Source organism: Martes martes, assembly GCF_963455335.1.
Source record: "Martes martes genome assembly, chromosome: 8".
In the NCBI taxonomy this organism is placed as follows: Eukaryota; Metazoa; Chordata; class Mammalia; order Carnivora; family Mustelidae; genus Martes; species Martes martes.
In genome coordinates, this window is record NC_137895.1 from 97,091,196 (window position 1) to 97,105,913 (window position 14,718).

Below are 14,718 nucleotides of genomic sequence, written 5' to 3' on the forward strand. Positions count from 1 at the left end.
AGAGAGAGACAATTATATGATTTCCCTGGTATGAGGAAGTTGAGATGCAACGTGGGGGGCTTGGAGGGTAGGAAAAGAATAAATGAAACAAGATGGGATCGGGAGGGTGACAAACCATAAAAGCCTCTTAATCTCACAAAACAAACCGAGGGTTGGAGTGGGGCGGGTGAGGAGAGGGTGGTGGGGTTTTGGGTCTTGGGGAAGGCATGTGCTATGGTGAGTGCTGTGAATTGTGTAAACCTGGCAATTCACAGACCTGTATCCCTGGGGCTAATAATACATTATATGTTAATAAAAAAATTAAAACATTAAAAAAACACAAAAACTTATACTATAGGAGCTGTCAAACTTCCCAAAGTTGTGTGTAGACACAAATGATCCAAACTACTGTTCTGAGAGCTCATTAACGTCCCTCCACCAAGGTAACATGCTCTCCATGTTTCCATCTTTACTTCTTGTCGGATGGAAAAAAAAAATTAGTTTACAAAGTATTTGTGGTGCAAGGTCTTATTTCACAGCCAAACCTTGTTGCCCACTGACACTCTCAACAGTCCATTGTCCTCCATACCGCAAAGATGTCATCAGCTCAGTTGTCTGAAGGTGCTTATTTCTTCATCTCCTATCTTTACCCTGGTTCAGGCTTTCCCTCTACCTTTCTCTGCTTGGTACTCAGTATTTGCAAGATGTCTTGGGCAAATAGTGGCCCAGATCTTCGGAGAAGCACAGATGATTTTTCTGTTTACTCTAGCTTTATAGACAATTGCTTCCTAATGAAGGCTTTTATATCGGTGTCTTATTTGAGCATCAAAACTGTTTTTAGCAGGGTATTCATTCATTCCATTATTTATTGATCATCTGCCATGTGCCAAGCACTGTTCTAAGTGCTGGAGATACTGCAGGGAACAAAACAGAGGTTAAAAAAAAAAAAAAATTCCAGTGCTTCTGAAACTCATTTTAGCTGGGACTAGCGGTAAAAGGGGCAAGGCAGATCGCGCAGCACCTGGCAGGTCAAGGAAGGAATTTTGACTTTTACTTTGGGCGAAACTGAAAGACAGTGGGTGGTTTGGAACAAAGGGTAGTTTTATCTTCCATTTTACAAATTAGGGAAATAAATAACTACAGCACAGTAAGTGCACCCGTATGTTCCGTACAACTCTGTGAAGGAACTGCAATTTAGGTACTAAGGAGGGACAAAAATTAACAGGAGGTGGGCATTGACATGGGGCCGTTAGCCCAGGGATTCCAGGGGCCAGAAATGAAGAGGGACAAAACAGATGAAGATTAAGCCAAAAGGAAGCAAACTGTTCACACCGAAATGCAATTTAACTCAAACACACGCCAAGAGATAGGCCAAGAGATACGTGGCTCCGTTCAGACAGCAGTCACCCTAAAAAAAGCAAATTTAGACGATGTAAGAAGTGGCCCAAGTGTGTGCGGGAGGGCTGGGGGCGGGGGTGGGGAATGAGGGAAACGGCTCCTCCCGGAACCTGGCGGGTCCCAAACGTGACCACGCCCCCGGCCCCGCCTCTCCTGCGGCTCACCGCCCCAGTTGGCCGCGGCGGGGGCGGTGGCCGTGGTGCCCGGAAGTGCGGCTGACGTGTCCCGGCCGCGCTCGGAATTGTGGGCGACTCGGGTAATGGCGTCGGCGAGTCTGGAGGGCTTGGGGAGCAATCGCTGAAGCTTTTTGCCAGGTTGGCTGGTGACGAACTGTGGCCGGACCCCGCGGCAGCGGGAGGGACCTGCCCGCCTTGTGGGCTCCTCGGTCAGAGCCGGCGGAGCCTAGCGGGGCAGGGCAGCTGCGGGGGGCGCCTCGGATAGGAGCCGCGAGAGTTGCGAGGAGGTTGCGGGAGGCGCTCGGGTACGCTCCGGGGTTCGCAGCCCAGGCCTGGCCGAGCCCCGCGGAGCCCAGGAGGCGGGCTGCCGAAGGGCCAGAGAGGCCAGAGAGGCCAGGAGGGATCTTCCTGTCGCCCAAAGGGGCTGACAGGGCTGGAGTTCGTTTGCGTCGCTCCTATACTGGATTGTAGTTTGGTGGATCATGTCCGGCACCAACAGCCCCGAGGCGGTGAAGAAGCTGCTGGAGAATATGCAAAGCGATTTACGGGCCCTGTCCCTGGAATGCAAGAAGAAATTCCCACCTGTCAAAGAGGTAAGCTTTGGACGACGTTGGGAGAAGGCACGGTAAGCGTGTCCGGTCCTATTAGACCCAGCCCTTCACTCCCAAACTCCTGTCCTGTCTAATTTTCACTTGGTCCTCACCTTTCCAGATTTACGAGTCAGTGGCTTGCACCACAAGCGCGTTTTATAGTTTCCTTTGAAGACGACTGGGGTGCTTTGATTTTCTCTACTCCTGTCCTCAGCGTTTAGAAATGAACTTCGGGGAGTGAGCCGATTCAGCTAATGTACCTTACCTCGCCTTTTCTGGCCTTTTTCAAACTTGAAACTAGCCAAGCCAGAATTGAAAAACTTAAGTTTGTTACTTCTAAAAACTGTTAATTGTTTTGGTAAAAAATCTCCGCTCCTCACGTTTAAGTATGTATCACTCAATGGGAAGTAGTTTTCCTTCTTGTGGTGTGTTACGCAGCCTAACTCTCTGTCAGTACTATCAAGTATTAGTAAATTATGCAATCACCTAACTTATGACAAATATTGAAGGCCCACAATAATCATGTTAAGTCTTGTTGTCAGCAAAGCTGTAATGGGACATTTGGGTTTAAATTCAATACACGCTTCATCTCTCATGTGTGAATAGGGTTAAAGGGTGGATTTATTAGATTATGAGGGGAAGGTTTTCAGAGCAAAAAGCTTATTATTAAAAACAGGCTTCAATTAATAATATATATAAATTGTCCAAATATTTCTAAATTGAAAATTTTAATTTAATGACTATTGACCTTTTCTCTTAGATGTCATTTTATTTCTCTTAAGCTTTTTAAAATCACCTTTCATTTTCCTTTCTCTTACCTGACATAGGGTATTTCAATGATATTTTTGTAAGGGCAATTTTTTTTTTTAAGACTTTATTTATTTGAGAGAGAGAGAGAGAGAGAATGAGAATGAGAGAGAGCACGAGAGAGGTCAGCTGGAGAAGCAGACTCCCTGCCGAGCAGGGAGCCTGATGTGGGACTCGATCCTGGGACTCCAGGATCATGACCTGAGCTGAAGGCAGTCACTTAACCAACTGAGCCACCCAGGTGCCCCAAGGGCAATTAGTTTTATTCCTATTTAATGTAGTTTGGTATGCCAGCAATTTCATTTACTATTTAGGATTCACCAAAAGTTCACTAAGGAATTTTGGAATGTTTTCATGTTAATTTAAATGTTTTGCTTTTATTATTATAACGATTTTATAATTAAAACTTATCCAGTAAAGTTTGGATTTTAGGCTTCCAAGAAACCTTAACTTTTCTGTAAGTGCTTTTGGTCTCATCAGTCTTCAACAAACTCCGTCTAGTATTTCTTTAATAAAGTAAGCAAATATTACCCAATAGTGGAAACCTGATGTGCCACTTTTGGAAAGATGAATATCATAATATGTTTTATTTCAGATACTCAGTAGCTTGTGATACAGATTTTCATTATTTTCTCTGTATCCTCTTCTGTTGAAAGTTATACTAAGTAATTTTATTTTATTTATTTTATTTTTAAAAAAATTTTTATACTAAGTAATTTTAAAGAATTAAGCAGTTTTAAAGAATTTTAAAGAATCAAGCTGTTCTAATTGTAAGAGAAATGCTCATTATTGAAATGTCAAATCCATTTTGTAATTTTAACAATTTATAGAACTGACTGTTCCCAGCTCTTATAATTTATATAGAGACTGAGATTTCTCTGTATTACACATAAAGGCCTTTGTGGGCTTGCTTGAAAATTTAATTGCCATTTATTACATTATTTCTTTAGGAAAATGCATTTAGAATTCCAAACAGGTAACTTACAGAGTTCTAGAACTCAGTCCATCTAATCCAGGAACTTTCATTAAAGCTCATTAGTTTTTTTACTTGAACGTAGCCAAAGAGATACTTAGTGATTGCACCTACTCTTTGAGGTAATGGCAAAAATAATTCTTGGTGTGATAATCTCTGATACATAATTTCCTATATAGTACCTACTCCATAAGAATCCGTTGAATGTTAGAACTTTGACTCCTTAACCAGGGGCACTTCTAATATACTTAGGGTCCCACTTTAGGAATTGGAAAATGACCATTACTGTGTCAAGTTTAAAACAAGAATGAAGTAATTAGTCTGAAAATGATGATTCTTTAGGAGGGACCCTTGATTTTCAAGAAATATTTTGGTTGAATTAAATTTTTCCTGGAAATTAATAGCAGTGCCAAGTTTTGGCTTTTGTTCTCTCAGGAACTGGTACATTTTTGTTTTATTTATTTTGGGGATGGGGAGAGGATGGTGCTTGGTAGACCTTAAGGCAAAGCCTTTCTCACTATAAGAAGCTTTTCTGTCTGTATACTGGTTTACTAGTTAACGCTGTCCCAATATCTTTGCAGTTATTACTTGAAAAATACTTACTCTGAACTACTTATAAGGGTACTAAACAACTCAGTGCAGTACAGAGGTAATTGCACATGTGCTTTGGAAGGGATGCCTCCTTCCCCACTACCTTTTAAACAAGGTAGAATGAAATGATAGCTTCTATATTTAGTCTTTATTTTAAGTTTCTAGTAATTTCTATTTTTTTGATCATGGTGCTTACAGAAGAAAAGAGTATTGGTAAAGGATAGCGCCTTATTTATTTATTTTTAAAGATTTTATTTATTTATTTGTCAGAGAGAGAGAGCACACAAGCAGGGGGAGCCGCAGGCAGAGGGAGAAGCAGGCTTCCCACCCAACAAGGAGCCCAATGCAGGACTCAGTCCCAGCACCCGAGGATCATGACCTGAGGGATCATGAAGGCAGAGGCTTTATCGACTGAGCCACCCAGGAGTCCCTTATTTATTGATATTTACTTCTTATCTTTGGATTTTCCACATGGTTTTCTCCATCTTAGTTGTTTTCATTTATAAATCTATCCTTTGCCTATTAAATTGTTTCAATAGTGGCTATAATTTCATTGTCATTTTATAATAATTCGATTAGTAATTGTAGTAATTCAATAATAACAGCAGTATATTCCTTCTCCTTGTGTTCCTGCTTATTTTTCTTAGTCCTTAAATACAGATTTTAACGCTTCAGCTGTGTAACTTTTTTAGCACAAGTGTGCTAGCTAATTCTGGAATATTTGTATGAAAAATTATTTCTTTGCTTTAAAAGTTACTTTAAAGCTTTGTAAAATCATTTCTGGATGATTGAAATTCAGTGCCTTCAGAGGTAGTAATCTCTGAAGCTTTCTGTTTATGTATTTAAAGAATAAAACATTTTGGTCGTTTTCTGTTTGCAGGCATTACTCTGGAAACAAATGAGGGGGATCTAAGATTGGAAGTACAGTCAGAGAAAATTTGTAATTCTTGAGTTGAGCTTTAATAGGATGAGTAGAAGTTAGCCAATAGAAGAAGAGGAAGGGGGTCATTCCAGGCAGAGGAAATAGCATATGTTTATATTTCATGTCAAATAAATTTCATGCTGAAGGTAATTGGGAGCCATTAAAGCTTTTTAAGAGCGAGAATAATATGATAAATTCATATTTATTAACTTTTTTCCAAAGATTTAATTTATTTATTTGAGAGAGAGTGAGAGAGAGCACAAGCAGGGGGAGTGGGATAAGCAGGCTCCCCACTGAGCAGGGACCCTGATGGAGGGGCTCGATTGCAGGACCCGGGGACATGACCTGAGCTGAAGGCAGATGCTTAACTGACTGAGCCACCCAGGTGCCCCTTAGTAACATTTTCCTGACAGTATTGGTGGAAAGAATTAGAGGGGACTGAGATTGAGGCAAAGAGGGCAAATTTAAAAATGATTGCCTGTATCAAGGTAGCAGTAGAGGAAGACAGAAGGTAACTTGCATTGTGGTGAGCATGTGTGAAAGCGAGAGCATGGATTAAAGAGAGACTTAGCAGGTAAAATTACATGGTGACCTCCTATATAACGCAGAGAGAGAAATCTGTGATGCCTCCCAGGTTCTGGCTTGGGAAACAAGATAGATCTCTAAGAGAAGGAACATAAGAGGAGTTGATTTTTTTGGGTAAAGTGAGTAGTCCTGAATATAATAAGTTTAAGATTCATGTGTGACATCCAAGTGGAATTGACCAGTAGGAGTTCGAAAATGATCATTTGGTTCTTAAGGGGAAGGTCTAGAATTTCAGATTTAGAAGTATCAGTTTATACATGACAATAGAAACCATAGGAGTAGATAAAGTGATTCTGGAAGAGTGTATAGAATGAAAATATCAGGTCCAAAGAAGGAACTTTGGGAAAAAAGAGCAATAAAGGGAAAGAGGTAGCTGGCCAACTAAAGTTAAGGATATGGGAGAGAAAGGGAATACTGGTAAAGCAAGATCCCTGAGGAAGCTGGAGTTTCAAGGGCATAAGTGAATGAACTTGCTTTCAATCTGAGAAGGAACATATTTTCCTCTCACCGAGGAAGGGAAAAAGAAAAAATGAATTTGAATATGATAAATTTGAATGAGGGACATTGTGGAGAGATAGGAAGTTGTGGACAGTTTGGCCTACGACCTCTATTCTTAGTAAGGTAGGAAACAAGCTTACTGCTAGGAGTAATTAGTGATGAAAGGAGAGATGGGTAGAAAGTTTGAGGGGAGCAGTGGATCACTTTAGAGAAGTAGAGGAGAAATTGACTTGGGACACTTAAGAGTCTTGGCAGGAAAAGTGGTTGAAATGATGATAGATGGTGAGAGCTATGTTGTATGCCTAAAGAAGGAAATCCAACAAAATTTTGGCTGATTGGAAGAAGATGGAAGGTTAAGGCACTAGCAGCACCAATTTAATCAAAGACCAGTTGAGTTGAGGAGTGGGAGAGCTAGAAGGATAGGGATTGGGACAGTAAGGGGATATGGATTTCAGATTGCCAAATTAGGCTGCCCTAGAGGATGATGAAGTCCTGGGAATGGGTGGTAGAAGAGGAAGGGAATGAAGATCATTTGAGTTGAGGTGGTCAGATTTAGGGTTTTGAATGGATTTTTTCTTTCCTTTTTAATGAAGTGGAATCAATAAGGGTATAAATAGTAAAAAAAGTGCAAGTAGTCTTCCCATGCCAGGTGCTTTGTTTTGTCTTGTGTATTTGGGCTTGATAAAAGAGTTAGTTGTCAGGGATTTTTGCCTTAAAAAGCAAAAGTTCTTATAGTAGAGTTCCTTAGTGCCCAGTGGTGTTATGTATTAGTTTGGTGAGAGAGATGCCTTTTACTTATGACAGGATTCTTTGTTTAACCAGCTGTTTGAGGACTGAGGACCAAGTTGATTGGCTCTTCTGGTAGGGAGAAGATCTCATTTTCAGGATCGTTTGACAGTTAAGAATGAGGGCTGGATAATGTTTGCATGCTTAAATGGGAGCTATTTTGGTTTAATATTTTATAATGTAGTTTTTTTTTTTTTCTGTTGATGTTGGTTGAACAAATTTACTCGTGACACAACCAATTGTGTTCTTTTTCTCAGAAGTGTAATAGAATAAGTTGGTGTTTTGTATGTTGAAATAAATTTTCATAATTTATTCAAAAAAACTTACCAACCCCAGTCACATTAATGTGAGAAGTATGTAAGGAGTTGGAAATCATTTTAGTCAAGACTTACTTTCCTGGATAATGCAATTTTAGATAATTGTGTTAGGTGAGTGGCCTTTGACCTTTGTTTCTTTTCTTTTTCTCTTTTTTCCTTTGACTCTGCTCTTTCTATGACTTTATTCCAGAAGAGTTACCTTAGATTCCTAAGGTCTCATTAAATTCATTCCTTCTGATTAATGGTTTAGATGTTAACTTCAAGAATAATATAAGCAGAAATGTTTTCACTAGAACGTCTAGGAAAATTTTCTAGATTATTGCAGTATTCTAAAAGCATTTTACAGTGAGAGTTCTTTAAACAGCTTTTGGTTAGTCTATAACATGTCTTATACATTTATGAAAGTACCATAAACAATGACATTTATTGTTAAAATATAAAACATTTTTTTCACTAAGTGTTTTGATCATTTTATTTTTACTTCTATGAAGAAAATGAGAGCAAAGATCAGTGAAAACATCTTTTAGTCCAATGTATTGATTATCTTCTTATCACTGTGCTTTGGTGATACAGAAGAAATAAAAGACATTAGGACATACTTCAAAAATGGAATTTTTCCCATTTTTCTTTTATATAAGTAGGGCTTATTTTCAGTCATGTATATGACTGAAAATTTTTTTCAGTCATGTATATGACCAAACATGGGTTTTGCTATCACTGTTATAATTTAATAGGAATTTATTAGTGTCTTAAGTGTAAAGCATGGTGGGAAATAAGAAAATGAATGAGAGACGGCCTTTATCATTATGAAGTTAACTCAGTGTTAAGTAAAATACTGTCTTTTCATTAGTCTGGGGATCTTGCATCCATTGATTCTATTACAAGATGCTGTTTTAATTTTACAGATGAGGAAATTACGGTTTTTTCTTGGTTCAGTAACTTGCACACGTTAGTAAAGCTAGGAAGTGGAAGAACTGGGATGTGAATCCCTGTGCATCTTTCTGAAACTCCTTTCCATTGTATCATACTGCAAAGTGCCTTTAAAAATACTCAACTTGTTCTTAACCATTGTTCCCATTCCTCTGCCTTGCTTCATTATTTGTTACTATTCATCATTCTTTTCCATGTTGCAGTTCTCTCATTTTGAAGTTTGTATCACTTTACTTTCCTGTTTCTCCTGGCTCTTTCAATATTCCTTCTCCATTTGTTTATTTATAAGTGTATCCTAAGTTTTCTTTTCAGACCTCTTCTCCATGCTCATTCCTTAGCACTCGCATCTTCTTAACTCCCCCTGCTGCTGGCCTTAACCCCAGTACCAGTGACTCCGAAATTGGCTGCACAGACTCTGCTCTCTTTCCTGAGCAGAGACCTGTGTTTCTAGCTGTTGGTGGAACACACCTACCAGAATATCTTTCCCACACTTGAAATAGGACTTCTTGAAATTGAACTTACTTATCTAAGACCTTGCTCTTTCCCCTCCTTTCATTTGTTCTGTTGGTGGCATTTATCACTGGTGCTTACCTTAGTCACATTTGGCTATCTTCTCCCCCTCTGCTCTCTGTATTCATTGTCACCTGTTCCTTCCTGCTCTGTAATTTCCAACATACCTCTTCTTCTTTCTGTTTTCTCAGCATATTATTTTAGTTCCAGGTTTCAAATGCCTGGCCTTTAGTATATAATAATGGCACAAAAGATAAACCATTCTACATGTAACCACTAGCTTAATATACTCAAGCGGCTCAGAAACACTCAGTGGCTGCTCTGTACGTAAAGGACCCCTTATTATGGCATTTAAGACCCTCCTTGATTGTCCTAACCTTCCTTTCTAGTGTCATCACCCTCATATTCTCTTCATATTCCTTTATACTTCAGCCAAGATGTATTAACTGCTATATATTCTCCAAATATATGCTACTGCTTTCCTCTTTCATGTTTCTGAGGTTCCTTTTGCTGGCCCAGACTCACCTTCTCCTGTCTTTAAAAAAAAAAAAAAATACTGCCTTTCTGGACACCTGGTGGCTCAGTGGGTTAAGCATCTGCCTTTGACTTGAGTCATAGTCCCAGGGTCCTGAGATCGAGGTCCATGTCGGGCTCCCTGCTCAGCGGGAGGCTGCTTCTCCCTCTGCCTGCCACTCCCCCTTGCTTGTTCTTTCTCTCTGACAAATAAATAAAATCTTAAAAAAAAAAATCCTAGGGGCGCCTGGGTGGCTCAGTGGGTTAAAGCCTCTGCCTTCGGCTCAGGTCATGATCCCAGGATCCTGGGATCGAACCCCGCATCAGGCTCTCTGCTCAGCAGGGAGCCTGCTTCCCCCTCTCTCTCTGCCTGCCTCTCTGCCTACTTGTGATCTCTGTCTGTGAAATTAAAAAAAAAAAAAAATCCTGCCTTTCATTTAATCCCACTTTAAATGTTGCTTATACATTTGTTGCATGAATGAATCAGTTTTACAGATAATTTTCTTTTTTCTTTTGAAGATTTATTTATTTGATGTGGTACCTGGCTTGCTCAGTCATTGGGCATCAGCTTGGGTCATGACTCTGGGGGCCTGGGATTGAGCCCAGCATGGGGCTTTCTGCTCGGTGGGAAGTCTGCTTCTCCCTCTCCCACTCCCCCTGCTTGTGTTCTCTCTCTTGCTGTATCTCTCTCTGTCAAATAAATAAGAAAAATCTAAAAAAAAAAAAAAAAGATTGATTTATTAGAGAGAGAGGGAGCATTTGCCTGCAAGGGGGAGGTGTGGTGGGGGGGCGGAAAGAGAGAGAGAGAGAGAGAGAATATGAATCTCAAGCATACTTTGCACTGAGTATGGGGCCTGATGCAGGGCTTGATCCCACAGCCCTGAGGCATGATCCTGAGAAACACGACCTGAGCTGAAACCAAGAATTGGATGCCACTCAGGTGCCCCCAGATAATTTTCGAATTTCTTTTCTCATCCCTTTATTCATTTGTTCATGAAATAGTTTTTGAGTACCTGCTGTGTGCCATGTACTGGTAGTTGCTAGAGCAAAAACTGTTAACAGCTCTTTCCCAGGATTTTCAAGCTATTATGTTTCCCTCTCTTTTCTCAATTTTCATTTAAACTTACTTTAAAAGTTATTTCCTCATAACTCTTATATTTTACCTTCTGTTATAGTGATTTTAGGGTTTTTTTTTTGTTTGTTTGTTTGTCCAAATAGCTCCTTATGGGTAAATCTTGAATCTTGTTTATCTTTCTGTTCACCATAGTGCAAAGCATTTTTATATCTAGGAAGTACTAATTAGTTACTTGTTGGAGATTAAACTTTTTTTAAAAGGAAAGAAAAGGGATACCATATATATAGGCATATCACATATATATTTTAGCCATCCACATGTAATTTGCATTTTAATCTTTCATTTGATGTGTTAAAGAAAATTTTTTTCTTTCCTAGAAGCCAGAGTTGTTTTTTTGTTTGTTTTTGTTTTTGGTCAGAGGTTTTGAATAGGATGCCATGTAGGTATGTATCTTTCAAAGTTTGGGATTGTAGATTAATTGAATGTTACAAAAGAAAATTGTATTGGTTTCAGTGTATTGTTTTATGAGCATATTGTCCTCTAGGGAATGTTCTAGATCTCCCTATTCCCAAATGTAGACTTCACTTTAGGTCTTTTGATTTTACCTAACATCCAAAATCATAAGTCTTTAGGCAGCTTTATGCCTGCCTGATGTCTTATGAGTACATTTTTATTTTTATTTCATTTTTTTTATGAGTACATTTTTAAATCCAAGTTGCTGTTAAGTTGAATTTCACATTACTTCTTTAGCCCTTTTTTTTAATGCTACGTCCTGTGGATCATTAATTTAGAAGCTTTGACAAAGGGAATTAGCATTCCTTTTTTTTTTTTTTTTTTTTTTTTTTTTAGTTTGTCCCTAGTTCAAGTAATGGACATTTGTTAATTCTCTTCCTAACATCCATTTCCTCTTCCGTCTTTCAGTAGTAGGCTGCACTCTTCCTTCATTTCTAGACCTGGATTGAGGTGAATTAATCTATTCCTTCTTCAGGGTACCATACCTTGATTAGTTTAATCTAGTTTAAACCCTCCCCACCCCCACCATCCCCACCTTCATTTCTGCCCAACTTACATAATGCCAGTGAGTGCTCCTGGACAATGAGTTTCCTTTCTTTCTTAAAAGCTACTGAAAGAGAGCTTTATTAGATAGTGTCATATAAAATTGTGATGTATAGAATGGCTGCAGCTGTTTTTATTGCCAAGATTGGAAGTGGCCTAAGGATTCACCTACCATGGAACAGGACAGATCCAGTAGAATGGCAAAGAAGTGGAACTGCAGCCCTGGTGGCTTTGTGAATCTCTGGGTCAGATTTCCTCTGGATTTTTCAGTTAGTGGGCAATGAAGTCTCTTCTTCTACTTAGAACTTTTAATGTTTTTGTTTAGAAACATTTATTATGTAGTTCCTGTATGCCAGGCACTGTTAGGCATTAGTAATGTGAAGGGATGAATAGAATATATTTCTTGTCCTTATGGGGCTTACAGTTAGAATGGAGGAATAGACATGTAATGAGGTGAATGGGATAAAGTGTTATAGGTACAAACCATGGATAGCCCACAAAGATGGGAAAGCTTTTTGATAGTTGTCACAGAAAAAATTGATGGAAGAAATTATTTCTGTCACTGCTTATGGTACTATAAGGGTGCCAAAATCAGGAGAGCCTGCTCCATAAGTCTACAGTTATCTTCATGTTATCAGCAGTGGTTTAATTTCAGCAAAGCATTATTTGTCACATTAAATTAGTGTTAGTTTGGGTTTGTATATAACTTTTGAATTTGTTGGGTTTTAATTTAAGAGCAGTAAAAATAAGGAATTTGTTCCTAATTTGATTTATACATGCTTAGATTTGTCAGTAACTGGGTAGATCTATGAGGTTTTATTTGTTTTTGTTTTTGTTTTGTTTCTTTTAAAGGGTGGCCTTACACTATTCAGTTTTGAGAAACTCCAGTAGAGATAGGTGCTAGGGAACCGTTGAAAAATTGACTCAGTGGATGAATGGAGGGCAAGATTATAAGTAGAGAAATCTCTAGGTTGTTTAGGTTCTAAACTAGGAGAACCTTCATTTTACTAGTTTAGGTTGATAACGAGAAGTTTAAATCAAGGCGTAGAAGTGGATTTGAGAAGGATAAATATAAGATATGCTCACAAAATAGCCTTTGTGGTTGATCAGATTTGTGGAATGAGGGAGAATCTCTAGATGTGTAGTCAGTGAGTAGATGGATGCTGCTGCTGTTCAGAAAAATAGAGATTATAAGGAGGAGAAACAAGTGTTTCTGGGGCTGAAGTAGAAATGTGTGGAGGGGGTGACATGATGAAACCTATTTTGAATATCTTGAATTTTAGGTGCCCCTTAAACATTTAGGTGAATAAGTCCTACAGTTTAAGAGGCAGGCAAGGAACAGGAATATAATTTAGGAGTCTTTTAGAAAGTAATTGAAATTACTTTCAGCATTTAGAAAGTAATTGAAACCATGGAATTATGAGATTGCCCAGGAAGAGTTTACCGAGTAAGAAGTGATGCCAAGAATATTCTAGATGGTCTTGGAAGAGGGGTACATATTCTCTTTGTCTCTGTTTTCTGTGCCACAGTCCCTGGTGAGTCTATTTGGGTAAGCAAAAAATATTGAAAAAAAGAAAAAATATTTCTTGAGAGAGATTAATTTTAAGAGTAAAGGGTATTAAGTACTACAGTGTATTTAATTTTGGTGTTTTTTCCTAATTCAGATTACCCTCAGGAATAGATATATTAGACTACTCACCTTAATGTATCCTATCTCTATCTAAGCCTACAGAAATGGCAACTTTCTTAAAAAAATATTTTATGCTTGAGAGCAAGTTCAGGAAAAAAAATAACTATGTTTATAATTGAGTAATTCCCTAGTGGATATACAAGATAACCTGATCAGAGTAGAGGATACTTATAAAGCAAGAAGTTAAAGACTCTTCTTCACATAGACTATCATTGATAAACAGAAGGCAATCTGAGTCTGAATACCTCCATTTATAAAAGACGCTCTTGAAGACGTAGCTAGGCCAGTGTATGAAGTAAGACTGTAGTGATTAGGGAGTCCCTGGTATACAAATGTTGTCAGTAAACTCTGATAATGAGACTTTCCAGCCACACAGAGTACCTAGGGGATAAGCTGTTACATTTTCGAAGTTTGAGAGTAGAAACCTGCATGTAAAAAAATGGGGATCTCTAAGATAGGTCTAATTATCTCAAGACAACAAATAGTCCTTATGATTTTTTTTGTGTTTAGGAATGAAAATACTGGTTATGTATCTTTTAAAACACTACTTTGGAACTATTATACTTAAAAAAAAAACCCACCCACTTTTAATTCCTTTTCCTTATCGTGTAGGTATAAAAATAATTGTTAAGCATTTTATACTCTTTACAATTTATTTATTTATACTTCTTTATACATATCTCTGACACAGACATGGATAGGCTATTAATTTATCTCAGGGAATCAGAATAGTGTCTAGCAAATTTGAAATCTTTTACTGACTGACATCTGGTATCTAGCAAGTGATAGGACTGATTTTGGAAACTGTTAAGGTCAGACTAGCTAGAATTCAGAGTCAGGACAAATAACAGTGGTATTTATGATGGTTCAGTTAGACCAGTTTTTGTTGATGCTGAAGTAGGAAGAAATATTGAACTTGCACATATATGGAGTACAAAGGGTCATAATGAAGAGGGGAAGACCTTGAAAATGATGGTAGAAGTAATCTCAGTGACAACAGAGTGACTCTGTAAGAAATTTATGTAACAGAGTTTGAGATGGGATGTGAGTATAACAGAGTATATATAATGATTTCAGTGTTCTTGAATTTTTGTTTTTTGTTTTTCTTTACCCAAATTTTTATCGTAAGTTTGCTATGGTTTGTACATCTTCAAAGTATATTTGGAATCTGACCATTTTTTATTATCTCAATCACTGTTACCTTGGGCATCATCTTTTTTATACCATCATCTTTTATTTTTTTCTCTTCTTTTTTTTTTTTAATTTATTTTTTTTAAGATTTTTTTCATTTTTTTGCCAGAGAGAGAGAGAGAGAGAGAACA

At 38.2% G+C, this 14,718-nt stretch overlaps 1 protein-coding gene across 4 annotated transcripts in view; it reads left to right on the forward strand.

Annotated features, from left to right (window-relative positions):
• Positions 1-1,620: 1,620 nt before the first annotated feature.
• The window catches only part of MON2 (MON2 homolog, regulator of endosome-to-Golgi trafficking), a 117,775-nt gene continuing 104,677 nt past the window's right edge, over positions 1,621-14,718 (forward strand). For 3 of the 4 annotated variants that reach the window (XM_080810990.1, XM_080810991.1, XM_080810992.1), the window contains exon 1: positions 1,621-2,146. In XM_080810990.1, coding sequence (XP_080667116.1) covers positions 2,036-2,146 — 111 coding nt within the window. In that variant the 5' untranslated portion in view covers positions 1,621-2,035. The remainder of the gene's footprint in view (positions 2,147-14,718) is intronic. The other variant, XM_080810993.1, reaches the window with a different exon arrangement.